Source organism: Gobio gobio (genome assembly GCF_949357685.1).
Source record: "Gobio gobio genome assembly, chromosome: 1".
Lineage (NCBI taxonomy): Eukaryota > Metazoa > Chordata > Actinopteri > Cypriniformes > Gobionidae > Gobio > Gobio gobio.
This window is the reverse complement of record NC_137097.1, coordinates 65,130,359-65,148,953: the sequence shown is the minus strand read 5'-3', so window position 1 is coordinate 65,148,953 and position 18,595 is coordinate 65,130,359. Positions and strand designations below refer to the sequence as shown.

Here is an 18,595-nt window from a genome sequence, read left to right as displayed (position 1 = left end):
ACACTACTCCAAAACCTACCCATCACACAAAAGTTTCTGCGATTTTCTGTAACACTGAAAAAAATTATTGTAATTTTAACGGTAAAAGACTGTAAAAATGCTACGGTTAAAAACAGTTAATTGGCTAACAGAAAGTTTCCGAACTATATACGGTGAATAACTGTAATAGATCTAACCTTAGATTTAATGTAATTTTACAGTAAAAATACCGTTACATGTTTTGGAAGTGAAAAAGAACAAGTCGTTCTGTAATTTACAGTGAAAAAACATAAATTGACATTCCCAGAATTTGATGTATTTTAGTTTAAATAACTATGTTTCTTCTTAGTTTTTTCTAATCAGTTATGTACATTAGGGTTTTATGTTACATTTAATGTTGTTAAATGAATGTTTATTGGATTTTTAAAATGTCATGTGTGTTACCATGATTGTATTTAGTGTTTGTGGATGACACTGTGCACCTGGTATGAGTATTGTCCTCCTAAAAGCTTTGATTCGTCATGTGACTCTCATCTCCGCTGTGATTGGTGGTTGTCAGTATATATCAAAAGTACAGATATTAGTATTTCAGTAGGTTGGTAATTTAATATTATTTCGATTAATGAAATACGGTTATTTACTGTAAATTTAACTTAAAGCTACACTGTGTTACTTTTTTAGTTTATTCTTAGCTAAAAACACTTAGTTCTTTCAAAAATATACGTGCTCATTAATGTATATTTACTTCTTTCAAGTAATAAAGTATTCTCGTAAGTTTATAATATGCCATTGAAAATACATACGGGTGAGGGGTTCGAATGCGGGTCGCCATGTTGCCCCTCCATCTTGAAAATACATTAGCCAAAGAGGGACATACCCGTAAATTCAAGCTTTGCCTTTCGCGTTTTAACACTCGATGACATTGTGTCGAATGTGGACAATCGAACTGGAAGCCATGTTAATCTAGGACTAAAACGGCCACCGTAGGAGTTAAAATGAAATCGGAATTGAGAGGAACAGAAACTAATATTCACTGGATGGTCATATACCTTTTCACCGCTAGAAGGGGGAAAATATCACACAGTGTAGCTTTAAATCTGTACAACCTAAAATGTTGCTACCGTATTTTTTACGGTAAAGTTCTGGCAACCACAGTTGACGTTTTTTTTACCTTAAATTTTACTGTGATTTTTTTTTTACAGTGTATAACCAAAAAATGTCCCCATAAGGTCAAAATTTACTAATATTCTCTTTCTTTCTTTCTCTTTATTTATATAGCACTATTAACAACAACCGAAGTTGACCAAAGTGCTTTACATAGTCGATTCATATGCAAACAAACACAATTTATAGAACAAAATTTAAGAACATGTGGTTTATTAATATCCTTGTGGGGACATTTGGTCCCCATAATGCATAGGGAATACTAGTTATACACATACACAGGGACACACACCTTCTGTCTGCAACTGTCACGAAGTGTATATGTTATCCATCAAATGTACATTTCATATGTTATTCCATATATTTTCATATCATGTGTGACAGCATCTATCATTTCATTTGCCTCTTATACATGTTTTGAATTTCATTAGTGGTCATTTCTAATGCAGGTATCAGCATTATTTACTGCTCATATATTCTTGAAAATAATTCCAAAATGTTTTTTTTCACAGTGGTGCCAAAGAAGAACCATTTTAGGTTCCCCAAAGAACCTTTCAATCCTTAAAAGAACCATTTTTTTCTTAGTATGAAGAACATTTTTAAAATCGAAACAAAATGTTTTCCACTATAACGAACCTTTTGTGTAATGGAACGATTCCATGGATGTTAAACGTTCTTCATGGAACCATCAATGCCAAATAAGGGTTTAATTTAGGGTTTGGGATCTGAACAAACCCTTAAGCATGAATATTAAAGGGGTAGTCAAAATGTTCATTTGTTGGGTGAGCTATTCCTTTAAATGCTAGCTTGTCTTGCACTGTGATAAAATGATGCATCAAATTGGGCGGCTTTTGATGATTTTCCCCTGGTTGATACAAAAAAAAAAAACTACATTGACAAGGGTCATGAGACCTCAATATAATAGACTTGGGCCTTTTTTACTTGGGACAGTAAGCAACCCACAACAGCCTAAAATCACGCCAGCGTCTGTAAAACCCACATTTGAAATATAAAAAATCTTTTGTATTGTCCAGTTCAGGTGTTTAACAGTAACTTCACACAGGTTCATGCCACATTTTGGGTGAATGGTGACTGTTGCTTTGGCTTAATGAAATGTACATAAGGATTAGATTGTCATCGAGCGTCTACAGGTTCATCTGTGGGTACCTGTCAATATTTATGAGAGTACATGAGCCCGTCCGAATATAGGTGCTGGTAAATGTGTGTGTGTGACTATGGTGTGTTTATTCGAGTGTGTGAAAAAGAGAGAGGAGAGATTAACCCCATGCTATCCTCAATCCCTGGTTATGAGTTTACAGCGTCTGTCTGGGCATCGCACTGTTTAAACAACAATCTAATTAATCCTGTCTTTATTAGTTTCACGGAGCTGGGGAGGGAGGCTGGGAGGGAGGACAGGGAATTCTGGCAGAAAATATCAAGCGGCGAGGGAGGGGAGAGAGGAGGAAAAAACAGGGGTTTGGTGGGGCTTGAAGAGCGAGAGTGACTTTAAAATGAATTGTGATGTTGATGAGCCACGTCAAAGGAAAACGCATTTTAAAGAGGGGCATTTGTGGGCATTGGTAGCAGGACAAATGACCTTCTTAATACATTTGCTCACTTTTGCCCTGGCACTGTAACCATTAATCATTGTAGAAAATCACTGGTAAGTTTAAAACATTTACCAAAGAGCACACGGTTGCAAGCAACGCAAGGTCACAGGTTCAATTCCCAGGTGACACACTGATAAAATGTACAGCTTAAAGGGATAGTTCACCCAAAAATGAAAAATTACCACATGATTTACTCCGCCTCAAGCCATCCTATTCTTAGGTGTATATGACATTCTTCTTTCAGACGAATACAATCAGAGTTATATTAAAAAAATGTCCTGGCTAATCCAAGCATTATAATGGCTTCCGCTTCCGCTACGTCCGACGGCATACGTCATGCCAGTTATGCTTTTTTTTTCGTAAATTGAATACTGAAGGCTGCCATTCACTGCCATTATAAAGCTTGGAAGAGCCAGGATATTTTTTAATATAACTCCGATTGAATTAATTTGAAAGAAGAATGTCATATACACCTAAGAAGACTCGAGGGTGAGTAAATCATGGGCTTATTTTCATTTTTGGGTGAACTAACCCTTTAAGTGCAACGTAAGTTGCTTTGGAAAAAGTATCTGTCAAATGAATGAATGCAAATAAAATTACCCTGTAAACCCTGACATATAAAATAATCAGAAAATACACTCACCTAAAGGATTATTAGGAACACCATACTAATACTGTGTTTGACCCCCTTTCGCCTTCAGAACTGCATGCCTTAATTCTACGTGGCATTGATTCAACAAGGTTGCGAAAGCATTCTTTAGAAATGTTGGCCCATATTGATAGGATAGCATCTTGTAGTTGATGGAGATTTGTGGGATGCACATCCAGGGCACGAAGCTCCCGTTCCACCACATCCCAAAGATGCTCTATTGGGTTGAGATCTGGTGACTGTGGGGGCCATTTTAGTTCAGTGAACTCATTGTCATGTTCAAGAAACCAATTTGAAATGATTCGAGCTTTGTGACATGGTGCATTATCCTGCTGGAAGTAGCCATCAGAGGATGGGGACATGGTGGTCATAAAGGGATGGACATGGTCAGAAACAATGCTCAGGTAGGCCGTAGCAATTAAACGATGCCCAATTGGCACTAAGGGGCCTAAAGTGTGCCAAGAAAACATCCCCCACACCATTACACCACCACCACCAGCCTGCACAGTGGTAACAAGGCATGATGGATCCATGTTCTCATTCTGTTTACGCCAAATTCTGACTCTACCATCTGAATGTCTCAACAGAAATCGAGACTCATCAGACCAGGCAATATTTTTCCAGTCTTCAACTGTCCAATTTTGGTGAGCTCTTCCAAATTGTAGCCTCTTTTTCCTATTTGTAGTGGAGATGAGTGGTACCCGGTGGGGTCTTCTGCTGTTGTAGCCCATCCGCCTCAAGGTTGTGCGTGTTGTGGCTTCACAAATGCTTTGTTGCATATCTCGGTTGTAACGAATGGTTATTTCAGTCAAAGTTGCTCTTCTATCAGCTTGAATCAGTCGGCCCATTCTCCTCTGACCTCTAGCATCAACAAGGCATTTTCGCCCACAGGACTGCCGCATACTGGATGTTTTTCCCTTTTCACACCATTCTTTGTAAACCCTAGAAATGGTTGTGCGTGAAAATCCCAGTAACTGAGCAGATTGTGAAATACTCAGACCGGCCCGTCTGGCACCAACAACCATGCCACGCTCAAAATTGCTTAAATCACCTTTCTTTCCCATTCTGACATTCAGTTTGGAGTTCAGGAGATTGTCTTGACCAGGACCACACCCCTAAATGCACTGAAGCAACTGCCATGCGATTGGTTGATTAGATAGTTGCATTAATGAGAAATTGAACAGGTGTTCCTAATAATCCTTTAGGTGAGTGTATATATATTTAAATAATTTTATTCTCGTTTAAATTATATGAAGCTCCCAGAGGTACAGATGCCCAAACTGAGCAAAAATATGCAATTTGGTGCAGATGCTGATATTTATAAGGCCAACAAAACAAGATCAAATTCTGATAGCTTGTAATGTAAATCAATGAGATCTTTATAACAGTATAACTTAACAAGCTAGTTATATAAAATGCATATAAATATCAGTCATCGCAATTTATCTCCCAATAAGGTCTTGGGAAGATATAATAAAAAAAAATTGTGATCAAATGTTTGTAGTTTTTATTGTTAGGGGCAAAGCATAAAGCAATGCAATAAAATGATGATTGAGAGATGAACAAGCCTGATGGATCATATTTGATACTCACATTTTAACACAATTTTCTTTAAAAAAAAAAAAACGGAAAAAGTCCAGTAAATGTTAATCTTCAAATATGAATAACCATTTAAAAGTTATTCTTATGTTCTTTAGTTAAAATAGGTAAAGATTTCACAGCATGCATCACGTCCTGAAGGGGGACGTTTTTACAATTACACAAAAAAGCCTTAACTATCAATCAGACAACAGAACGCATGTAAGCTTTAATCATGTTTTGATCATGTTGATACTTTAGAGGCCTTAGAAATGTGCGTATCAAATATGATACAGTAGGCTTTTTAGGGTTAAATAATACATTTCTGCCTGTGACATTTTGTCAAATATTGCCACCCAGTGTTACAGACAAAACAATGCATAAAGTGATCGTTGCACATGTGTATGTGTATGTGTGTCAGGTTGTTCGTGCGGAAGTGCAGTGCGTGCCTGCAGGCGATCGGCCGCACGGAGCTCATCATGCGTGTGCTGGGACAGGTGTACCACCTGGGCTGCTTCAGCTGCTGCGAGTGTGAGCGCCGGCTGCAGAGAGGTGATGAGTTTGTGCTAAAGGAGGGACAGCTGCTCTGCCGGGGAGACTATGAGAAGGAGAGAGAGATGCTGGCCGCCATCAGCCCGGCCCCTACAGAGTCTGGTAACCTTCTTGACCCTTACTTAAAGGTTGCGAAGAAATGACACCCTTCACATTTAAGCCAATGCTCAGTTTCCCTCTGCAGTGAAGAGTGAGGATGAGGAGGGTGGCGGTGTCTCCGTCGGGGGGAAGGCTGGGGATGATGGGAAGGAGCACAAGAGATCAAAGAGGCCACGCACCATCCTGACCACGCAACAGCGTCGCGCCTTCAAGGCTTCCTTTGAGGTGTCTTCCAAACCCTGCCGAAAGGTCAGCAGTCACATGACGTCTGTTTGCAATATATGTGGAAAAAGCACTTATGTCCATGTCTTGCATGTTCTGTTTTTGCAGGTCAGAGAAACTCTTGCAGCTGAGACTGGACTGACGGTGAGGGTCGTGCAGGTGTGGTTCCAAAACCAGAGAGCAAAGGTAGGATGGCATCGTTTTTTGATCAATTCTGAAAATGTTCCTGTTTGAAACATCTCATGATTTACCCAGGTAGAGGGAAAAAAAGCAAGAACAACATCCTTGTTCTATTGACCAATCATATTTTATGGTTTGTGTTATTTCTAAGGCTTAGAGTGTGGTTTAAAGCAGTATCATTAAAATAAACTGACAATCAAGTTTTTGACAAAAGAGCACTTGCTGATAGACAGACAAACAGAACAATAGATAGAAAGACAGACAGAATGATAGAAAGACAGACAGACAGACATAACATTAGACAAGCAGACAGAACGATAGACAGAACGATAGACAGATAGATAGATAGACAGAACGATAGACAGATAGATAGATAGATAGATAGATAGACAGACAGACAGACAGACAGACAGACAGACAGACAGACAGACAGACAGACAGACAGACAGACAGACAGACAGACAGATAGATAGATAGATAGATAGATAGATAGATAGATAGATAGATAGATAGATAGATAGATAGATAGATAGATAGATAGATAGATAGATAGATAGATAGATAGATAGAAAGATAGATGATAGATAGATAGATAGATAGATAGATAGATAGATAGATAGATAGATAGATAGATAGATAGATAGATAGATAGATAGATAGATAGATAGATAGATAGATAGATAGATAGATAGATAGATAGATAGATAGATAGACAGAACAATAGATAGATAGATAGACAGACAGACAGACAGACAGACAGACAGACAGACAGACAGACAGACAGACAGACAGACAGACAGATAGATAGATAGATAGATAGATAGATAGATAGATAGATAGATAGATAGATAGATAGATAGATAGATAGATAGATAGATAGATAGATAGATAGATAGATAGATAGATAGATAGATAGATAGATAGACAAAAAGTTAGACAGACAGAAAGATAGACAGAACAATAAGAAAGACAGACAGAAAGACAGACACACAGAACCATAGACAGACAGACATTAGACAAGCAGACAGAAAGATAGATAGATAGATAGATAGATAGATAGATAGATAGATAGATAGATAGATAGATAGATAGATAGATAGATAGATAGATAGATAGATAGATAGATAGATAGATAGATAGATAGATAGATAGATAGATAGATAGATAGATAGATAGATAGATAGATGATTTACCCAGGTAGAGGGAAAAAAAGCAAGAACAACATCCTTGTTCTATTGACCAATCATATTTTATGGTTTGTGTTATTTCTAAGGCTTAGAGTGTGGTTTAAAGCAGTATCATTAAAATAAACTGACAATCAAGTTTTTGACAAAAGAGCACTTGCTGATAGACAGACAAACAGAACAATAGATAGAAAGACAGACAGAATGATAGACAGATAGATAGATAGACAGAACGATAGACAGATAGATAGATAGATAGATAGATAGATAGACAGACAGACAGACAGACAGACAGACAGACAGACAGACAGACAGACAGACAGACAGACAGACAGACAGACAGACAGACAGACAGATAGATAGATAGATAGATAGATAGATAGATAGATAGATAGATAGATAGATAGACAGAACGATAGACAGATAGATAGATAGATAGACAGACAGACAGACAGACAGACAGACAGACAGACAGACAGACAGACAGACAGATAGATAGATAGATAGATAGATAGATAGATAGATAGATAGATAGATAGATAGATAGATAGATAGATAGATAGATAGATAGATAGATAGATAGATAGATAGATAGATAGATAGATAGATAGATAGATAGATAGATAGATAGATAGATAGATAGATAGATAGACAGAACAATAGATAGATAGATAGATAGACAGACAGACAGACAGACAGACAGACAGACAGACAGACAGACAGACAGACAGACAGACAGACAGACAGACAGACAGACAGATAGATAGATAGATAGATAGATAGATAGATAGATAGATAGATAGATAGATAGATAGATAGATAGATAGATAGATAGATAGATAGATAGATAGATAGATAGATAGATAGATAGATAGATAGATAGATAGATAGACAAAAAGTTAGACAGACAGAAAGATAGACAGAACAATAAGAAAGACAGACAGAAAGACAGACACACAGAACCATAGACAGACAGACATTAGACAAGCAGACAGAAAGATAGATAGATAGATAGATAGATAGATAGACAAAAAGTTAGACAGACAGAAAGATAGACAGAACAATAAGAAAGACAGACAGAAAGACAGACACACAGAACCATAGACAGACAGACATTAGACAAGCAGACAGAAAGATAGATAGATAGATAGATAGATAGATAGATAGATAGATAGATAGATAGATAGATAGATAGATAGATAGATAGATAGATAGATAGATAGATAGATAGATAGATAGATAGATAGATAGATAGATAGATAGATAGACGATATAGACAGAATGATATATAGACAGACAGAAAGATAGATAGACAGACAGAAAGATAGACAGACAGAAAGATAGACAAGCAGGCAGACAGACAGACGATACAGACAGAATGATAGATAGACAGACAGAAAGATAGATAGACAGAACGATAGACAGACAGAATGATAGAGACAGAACGATAAGAAAGACAGACAGAAAGACAGACAGACATAACGTTAGACAGCCAGACAGAACGATAGACAGAACAATACAGACTGACAGACAGACAGACAGAATGATAGAAAGACAGACAGACATAACGTTAGACAGCCAGACAGAACGATAGACAGAACAATACAGACAGACAGACAGACAGAATGATAGAAAGACAGACAGACAGACAGAACGATAGACAGACAGACAAAAAGTTAGACAGACATAACGATACAGACAGAATGATAGTTAGACAGACAGAAAGATAGATAGACAGACAGAACGATAGACAGACAGACAGATGGACAATACAGACAGAATGATAGTTAGACAGACAGAAAGATAGATAGACAGACAGAACGATAGACAGACAGACAAAGACAGACAGACAGACAGAAAGATAGATAGACAGACAGAATGATAGACAGACAGACGATACAGACACAATGAAAGATAGACAGACAGAACGATTGACGAACAGACAGATGATACAGACAGACAGAACGATAGACGGACAGACAGACAGAAAGAAAGACAGACAGACGATACAGACAGAATGAAAGATAGACAGACAGAAATATAGACGGACAGAAAGACAGAATGATAGATAGACAGAACGATAGACGACAGACAGACGATACAGACAGAATGATAGACAGACAGACAGACAGAAAGATATACAGACAGAATGATAGATAGATATACAGAACGATAGACATACAGGCACTCTGTTGATCCTGGACCAGAGAATGCCATAAACTGTAGTTGTTGTTGTGTGTTCAGATGAAGAAGATCGCTCGCAGACAGCAGCAGCAGCAGCAACAGCAGGAACAGGAGCAGATGGGCGGGACCAGGAGGGGCCCGAGCAGAGGGGGGCGCCAGAGCAACGATGACAGCGAGGGTAAGACGTGGACGGATGGCGGAGTGGACGGATAACTGTGTGAAATGGCTTGATGGTAGGTGTGAAACCCAGCTCTCTCTCTCTCCACAGATGGCTCCAGCAGTCACGGACTGGATGGGTTGCTCTCCTATTCCTCTCTGCCACGGCAACAACTGCTGGCTTTGGATCCCAACATATACGGCAGCGAGCAGTTCCGACACGGCCTCACGCCACCACAGCTCGGCCCCGAGCAGATGCACTCCTACGGTAAGCATCTGCTGATGTATCAACTTCGGCATTGCATAATCTTTCCGTTAACTGAAATGTTTGTGTTTGAACACTGAATTAATTTCAGACTCAGAGACAGTTTTCCATGACTTGGACAGTGATGGAAGTCTCAGTCATCTTGGTGACTGTCTCTTGTCGACCGCAGATGGTGGGATTCTGGCGGGGCGGATAGGAAATCCCATTGATCGCCTCTACTCAATGCAAAACTCCTACTTTACCTCATGACCCTGGTTCCACCTCCCTAAAGCGCTCCTCCACCACTGCAGGGGGCAACAGATAGATGAGTCTCACTGGAGGCGTCTATCATCATCAGAACTAACCGAATCCCACATTCGTATCTTAGTTGTGCCAATAAAGCTCTAACCAATCAAACCAAGACAGTATCAGACCCTAACAATTCAATATGACATGGACAGAATAGGAATTCACTGGAGTATCATGTTTTATATCACACAGTCATAGGTGCAGACATCAACAGGCAGCTGTTCATGAAGCGCAAGTGTTACCTCACCCTCTACTCGCTGTAAAACTAGATCAAGCCTATATCCAAAATCTTCCCCTATAGTCTCATTCGCTATTAGAGTGCTTGAATTATGTATTTTGAAAGAGACCGACAGAAAGATAGACAGACAGAAAGATAGATAGACAGACAGACAGAAAGAGACAGACAGAAAGATAGACAGACAGACAGACAGAATGATTGACAGACAGAATGATGGACAGACAGACAGACAGAACGATACAGACAGACAGAATGATAGACAGACAGAACAATAGACAGAATTATAGATAGAGAGAGAGACAGAACGATAGACAGACAGAACGATAGACAGAAAGAAAGACAGACAGAATGATACAGACAGAATAATAGAAAGATAGACAGACAGAAAGAGACAGACAGAAAGATAGACAGACAGAAAGATAGATAGATAGATAGACAGACAGAACGATAGATAGACAGACAGAATTATAGATAGACAGACAGAACGATAGATAGACAGACAGAATTATAGATAGACAGAGAGACAGAACAATAGACAGACAGAACGATAGACAGAAAGACAGACAGAACAATACAGACAGAAAGATAGACAGACAGAAAGAGACAGACAGAACGATAGACAGACAGAAAGATAGATAGACAGACAGACAGACAGACAGACAGACAGAAAGATAGACAGACAGACAGACAGACAGACAGAAAGATACACAGACAGACAGACAGAAAGATACACAGGCAGAATGATAGACAGACAGAACGATAGACAGACAGAATTATGGACAGACAGACAGAACAATACAGACAGACAGAATGATAGACAGACAGAACAATAGACAGAATTATAGATAGACAGAGGGACAGAACGATTGACAGACAGAACGATAGACAGAAAGAAAGACAGACAGAATGATACAGACAGAATGATAGACAGACAAAATGATAGAAAGATAGACAGACAGAACGATACAGACAGAATGATAGACAGACAGAGAGAACGATAGACAGACAGAAAGAGACAGACAGAAAGATAGACAGATAGACAGACAGACAGAAAGAGACAGACAGATAGACAGACAGAACGATAGACAGACAGACAGAATGATAGACAGACAGAACAATAGACAGAATTATAGAGACAGAACGATAGACAGACAGAACGATAGACAGAAAGAAAGACAGACAGAATGATACAGACAGAGTGACAGACAGACAGAAAGATAGATAGACAGACAGACAGAACAATACAGACAGAATGATAGACAGACAGAACGATAGACAGACAGAAAGATAGACAGACAGAACAATATAGACAGAAAGAACAATACAGACAGACAGAACGATACAGACAGAATGATAGACAGACAGAAAGAGCGATACAGACAGACAGAAAGATAGACAGACAGACAGACAGAATGATTGACAGACAGAATGATGGAGCGATACAGACAGACAGAACGATACAGACAGAATGATAGACAGACAGAAAGAGCGATACAGACAGACAGAAAGATAGACAGACAGAACGATACAGACAGATAGAATGATAGACAGACAGAAAAAACAATAGACAGACAGAAAGAACAATAAACAGACAGACAGAAAGAACAATAGACAGACATTCGCTATCAGAGTGCTTGAATGATGTATTTTGTAGGCCAACCCAAAAGTTAGCATCACCCCGGTTCCCATTTTTCTATTGGATTACAGAAGTAAAACTCTTAAACGTATAAACAAACTGCACCACGTTCACATGACTTCAACATCACCTTTAAGCTTCCAACTAATATTTCAGTCTTTATTTAAGAAATTATGATTATAAAGACAACGAGGTTGTGAAAGCGGAATAGTGTGTAAAAGAGTTAACCAGTTCGGTGTGATGACGTTTAAAGGTGCACTGTGTAAATTTTAGCGGCATCTAGTGGTGAGGTTGTGAATTGCATCAGCCCACCGCTCTCCTCTTCCTTTCGAAGCACGCAGAGAAGCTACGGTGGCCGACACAGGACAAAGATGTCGTCGTCTGATCCCCCTTTTCCACCAAGGCAGTTTGAGTGCTGGTTCGGAGCCAGAGCCCAGTTTCAAATCGGTTCTTTGTCTTTCGACATGCAAAGCACCAGCTCCGAGTGGTTCTTAAGTAGCACCAAAAGATTGCTGGTCTAGAAGTAAGAACCGCTTGAGTCAGGGACTGAACTGGACCAACAAGACGAACACAAACCTGTGACCGCCATTTTTGAAATAGCAGCTAATCGAGCTAATAGCTGCTTGATTGTAATCTCCATCTATACAATATACGGCGAGCTACATGAATGCGTTGGATTCGCTGTGTTTTGATGCTGATGTAGAATCGCAAAGCCATGTGAATCAATAGAAACGCAACATTGATACTTTGATATCATACGCTGATCGGTTTGTGCAGCGCCAATGCAGCTCGAACAAGCCTGGTGTGTTTGTGTTTCCCGCTGCCTCGCTAGCGGTGCTGAGAAAGATGAGACGTATACAGTGACGTAAGACTGGCTCTGTGGTGGCTCTCAGCATGTGGAAAGGCAAACCGATTCTTAGAAGGCTCGTCAGTCGAACCAACTCCGAATGGGCACTAGCTCTGAACTAGCACCCGGTTCATGCTGGTGGAAAAGGGTATGAGACAGCAGAGAGTAGCTAGCGCTCTGTAGAGCAGTTTGTCCGTTTAGGGCTACTGTAGAAACATGGCGGCGCAAAATGGAGACTTCACTGTAAGGAGACCCGCGGTGTATGTAGATAGAAATGGCTCATTCTAAAGCCGGGTGCACACTGCGATTTTGGCCAAGGGAGGGGTGTGTTTGTTTGGGTTGAATTCGAATGTCAAGTGTTTCTCAAAAATAGTTTACTGCACCTTTAATGTCCTCAACAACCTCTGCAGTCCCATTTAGCCACTTGTTAACAAGTAAAAGCTATTATTGATGCATTTTATGTTGTTGAATAAAAATGTGAAAATTAGCTTAATTTCAGGCTTATTTTCAGGCAAAAACCCATCGACTTTCAGAATGATGGAACCGGAAGTGCTAAATGCTAACTGGTTTCTGGGTTTTGGCCTACAAAAATATGTCATCCCTGCAGCTATTCACTGCATCACTGATATAGCCCACTGAATGAATGAATGAATGAAACCGAGTGAGCCCATGTCCACTATGGTTTCGAACACCACTAAAACTGCTGTCCCCTCCAATGATGCAAGGGTATAGGAGTGATTTCAGACACAGCCCATGCCAATTTACACTCTCTTGTTGCTTTGCCTTCTTTGTGTCCTTGCTTATGAAAAGGAACCAGCTTTTATTTCAATCTAACATGAAAACCAAAATAGTCTAGCATGCTGGCAAAAGTCAAATGTACATTCATATTTCTTGTCAAGTAAAAATGTATATTAAAGTTGCACTCAGTAGTTTTATGTATGTCGAGCTGACCGATATAGCAGCTGTCTTGGACTTACACTGACACCTGGTGGCGTGGATGCAGCATCACACAAACACACACAAACGTTTGAAGCAGGGTTATTATTATAGTTAAATAAAACCATTATGTTACTTGAAATGAATTAATAAAATATTATCTACTTGCCAGGACAACATTTCTAGTTTTCATTTAGTTAAAACTGGAATAAAATTAATAAAAACCATATAGACTTTTTTTTTTTACAAAAACAAAAAGCTAATAATAAACATGGGAAAAAACAACTGAATTACTGAAACGTTAACTAAAATTTGAACATATAAAAATATTAATAAAAACTATGTAATAGTATCCCACCCCCTGTAAAATAAGATTATATGACTGGAGTCTTCATCTCATGTTAATGTTTATTAACATTTATTCTTTTAATGAGAAAAAAAAATACTGAGTGCACCTTTATCTTTTTAAATTCCTTTTCACAAATTAAAAATGTTGACAGCTAGTGCAGTATTTTATATGAAGAAATATCATTTGTTAGGTTTTTAAATACTGGCAGTTTCTCAGACAGAGATTTATTGATTAGCGTTTTTCTTTTCTTCAAGCCGCCTTAACTGTGTATTAGACAATTAAAGAGACAAAATATTAAAAAATTAAAATTGTACACCATAAAATAAAAAGAAAAGAAAAAAAGTCTTGATTACTCGGTAATTGAACATTTACAAAATCACAAATGAGATTATTTAATTTAAATCTCAGGTTTTAAACAATATCAAATTTGGACACAGGGTAAATTTTCTCTAATTAAAAAAAAAAAAAAAAAAGTGAGAAATGTAAAAACTATCCAGGGCCTTGATTTGTTTTCTGCAGTGGCACTATGATTAACAGGCAGGTTTTAGATTGTTAGGCATCAGGTAAAATGTAGGGATGTGCTCTAATCTCCGAACCGATAAGGAAATAATCAGGGTTATTGCTGTTACAGGGTTAGTTAGCCTTACAGTTACAGGGTTGATAATAAATATCACATCTATCTCTTTAGTACTGACAGGAAAAATAGCACAAAGTATAAAGAAGACCCCCTAAATGTTACAGTACGTGTACACTTGGCAAAGTGTTGCTAATTGTGCTTTATTGTAATATACTAAATGTGTTGGTCATATGACTGTTGTTGTAATTAGCACTATTGTTACACGTGTAGTTATTTACTTCACCTCTTTTTACTCATTATGTTCTTGTTGACTGGCGACAATAGCATTGGAATATTTATGTTGCAGCATGATATACTGTATAATTATGTGAAATGTATTATTTATATTGAAGAATGTACAGTAACACCATCTGCTTATGAAAATCCTCTTGTACACTGGACATGACTTTCTGGTAAATCAAGTGTGCAGCTGACTTGCTCACATACTCATGAACCATTTTGTGATACTGGACTGTTTTATTTAGTGTTATAATATTTCTTCAAAGGACTGCGGTGATGACAGCTGTTGATGGGGAGATGAACGGTGCACCGTCTTTCTGTTTCTTTTTAGTGTGATCACTTTCAGTGAACGTGTTTTTTGTGTACGGTGTTCTCGGGTTAACTTTCCAATATAACTCGTCATTTCAAACATTGACGCTTGGCTGTGTGATTTATGGCTCGTGCGTTCTTGATAAGTGTGGGAGTCTGGTAAAACGGCTACGTTTCTTTCCACTTCTGATAAATGGACCACATGACAGGTCTGTTCAACTCGGTGGTCAAAGGCTCAGAAGCCTGTGTCCTCCCTCCCGTTTGACCAGCGGTCAAAGCAATCCTAATCTAATGCCTCCCTACAGTCTTTTGTTCCTGGACGCAGGGAACCGGTGGGCATGTGAGGGGGAGATACTACATGTCTGCATTCTTTGGTTTAATATTATACAGTGACGCCAAGGTAAGGAGAAAAACATTCAAACGATGACTAGGAGAACATGAAATACCCATAATAAACAACATTAACCTGAATTTATGCTTATTGAACCGAGATTTCACATGCTAAATCAAGAATTCTGAAGACATTTTAGAAGCTAGGTAACAACTTCCTAAGTTGTCTAGAAAAGCCTGTCGTCGACTGATTTTTACGTGAATGTCTTGGGATGAATTGCCGGTAATATCAAAAGGTTACGCGCGCTCCCGAGAGCCTCTCTTCCCATAAACTACATGAAACGAATGCTATCAGGATAATACCAATGTGTCATGCGAAGAAAACAGATTAATTCTAACATGGCCAGATATAGACTACCCTATACTTTATAAATTGCTGGCTGCAGTTGACTTAACGGCCACCGGTGTCACTAATAACAAGGGTTTCTGAATTCTTTAACTAAAAATTAACATAGGCTGTGTCCGAAAACCTAGGTAGCTGACTTGTTGCCTCGCTGCCTTATCCAGGGGCGCTGCCAGCAATTTTGGGCCCTATGAAAGAATATGATGTTGGGCCCCCTACCGCATCAACCTAGCTATCCAAAATCTTTGTACGCAATTGAATAATACTGACCAATTAAGCTCTGCTTGCTCAACCCAGAATGCTCCATTTGGCTGATGAAACATTGATTAAAATTAAGATACAATTTATACAAGACAAAACTTAATGAAGTGGTCACAATCATGTCTAACCCACTCCATGTCTCCTGGCATTGCGCATCTTATGTGTCCTTTCTCACTCATGCTGTTCACTTTTCGTAATCAACATAGATTGATAGATTGACATAGACATAAAAAAAATAACATTATAATATTTAAACATAAATATAAAACGAAATACCTTTTCTTAATGGCTACAACAATTATAGTAGCCTACAGTACAGAGAAATGTCATGTCCGAGTGTCATCTTTTTTACAGATGAGCGTGAGCGGTTCATGAGTGGAGCGTTTTGCTGGATTTTGCCGGAAATGCAGAAATAAGCCATCATTTTGTTATATTTGTAACTCTTTGGTAGATTATACATTTATAATTTATATTACATTACTACTAGTTATGTTGCTATTAATAAAACCAATCCTTGGGGGCCCCAAAAGTGTGTGGGCCCTTAGAATCGTCCTAACTTTTCCTCCCTTAGCGGCGCCCCTGGCCTTATCAGACAATGACTTGCATTTGAGCATGAAGGCACCTTACGGACAAACTTCTAAGGCAGTGTAGCTAACCGTTTAATGATCTACAGCAAAATTGCGCGAGATTTGGTGAGATATAGGGGAGAGCAGGGACGAAAGTACCATTTTTCAGAAAATCGTAATTTTAAAAGATAATGTTTTAGACCGAGATATATTTTTGCTGTGGCCAATAACTCACATGTGTGGTATATCAATAGCAGCAGTGGCGATTTCTTTAAGACTGCAAGGGAAGCTCGGCTTCCCTTATAATGTCACAAAATTAATGGTCAAATATGTACTATTGTATTAACATTTTATTGACTAAAAATGCGTTAGAAAACGTTCATCTCAAAGACGAGTTCGTTCAGAATCAGTTACATATAGCAGGTCGGCTGACTCGATTTCCTTCTCATACATTCCCGCAGCGTCACAGTGCATTTCCCTATTGAAGCCCAGCGTCCATTGACTTCAATGGGGCTGCTTTGAACGGTTTTTTTCAGCGCTTCGAAACTAGACGGTCATTGGATAAACGCTGCGATTATGTCCTGCCCACGGACGCTCAGCGTCTCTGGGGGTGAATGGGGAGTGGGCTGGCCCGGACTCCGAGCTTCTGCGTGATGATTGGAGGGTCTGTCGAAAGACTGCATCTCCTTTTGACTGACAGCGATTCTGTACTATAAGGAATCACTGAAGCTATTCGCGCTCAGTCCCATCGCTGATTTCTCAAGTTCAGTCGAAATAAAAACTGCTGCAACCTATTTCTTTGATATTTGCTTGGCGAAATTGCTTGATTTTCATCATACATTTCACACAATTATACACTTCTTTTATTCACTTCAATTATTCACTCCTTCATTCATTCATTCATTCATTCATTCATTCATTCATTCATTCATTCATTCATTCATTCATATAACGTTAGTAGGCTAGGCTGGCGTTGTGGGTGAAACTGCGCACGATGGCAGACGGTGCTAATATTGTCGACCTGATTTTGGCGAAGCCATTTAAAAGTGTTCCTTACGAGGAAAAACTTAGAATTAAACAGCAGATCAACACCTAAGATTGATTTAGTGCAAAAGATAGGGAAAAATAACAGGTCTTTTCAGCTCTCCTGGTATAACAAAGTTAGCTGGCTGACTGGAAGTGCTGTGACAAATAAAATGTACTGCTGGCCATGCCTCTTGAGAGGACACTCAAGTCACTTGAAAAGACTCCTAGTTGGTACGACAGGGTCACAGACCATTTTCTTGAAAAGGAACGTAGGGCAGAATTTACTTTTAAATAAATAGACAATTTTATGATGTAGGCCGAAAATGAGCTTCCCCTCTCTGACAGACCAGTAGCCGCCACTGAATAGCAGGTGGTATTTTGTACAAATGTAGAACGACTACAGTATAATTACACTTTGAACATAAGATGCACATTGTTACTTTTGACCCCATCAGGTGGGACGAAAGTAACACAACAATACAAGCTAGATTTTTTGGTGCTACTCTTGTTTTTATTAAACATACCTGACTATGACCTTGTTAATATGTAGCTGCAAACATATTTTGTCCTTTATCTTTGCAAAAAAAAATATTAAATTACATTTTAATTTTATATGTTAAAATTCATCAAATGTTTCAAATGTAACCTGACAGTACAAATTTGAATTGTTTCGAATATTTTTTATTTGCAATGTCAATCTATTTGATACGTTTTTTCTTCAACAGTAT

General features: G+C 38.6%; 1 protein-coding gene across 1 annotated transcript in view; it reads left to right on the top strand.

Annotated features, from left to right (window-relative positions):
* Window positions 1-10,071, top strand: part of lmx1al (LIM homeobox transcription factor 1, alpha-like) — a gene marked incomplete at both ends in the record, with an annotated part of 31,218 nt that extends 21,147 nt beyond the window's left edge. Inside the window, 6 exons of the mRNA XM_079811039.1 lie at window positions 5,402-5,634; window positions 5,717-5,880; window positions 5,962-6,039; window positions 9,462-9,579; window positions 9,670-9,825; window positions 9,914-10,071. Of these exons, the coding sequence (XP_079667165.1) occupies window positions 5,402-5,634; window positions 5,717-5,880; window positions 5,962-6,039; window positions 9,462-9,579; window positions 9,670-9,825; window positions 9,914-10,071 (907 nt within the window). The remainder of the gene's footprint in view (window positions 1-5,401; window positions 5,635-5,716; window positions 5,881-5,961; window positions 6,040-9,461; window positions 9,580-9,669; window positions 9,826-9,913) is intronic.
* Between the last annotated feature and the right edge of the window lie 8,524 nt (window positions 10,072-18,595).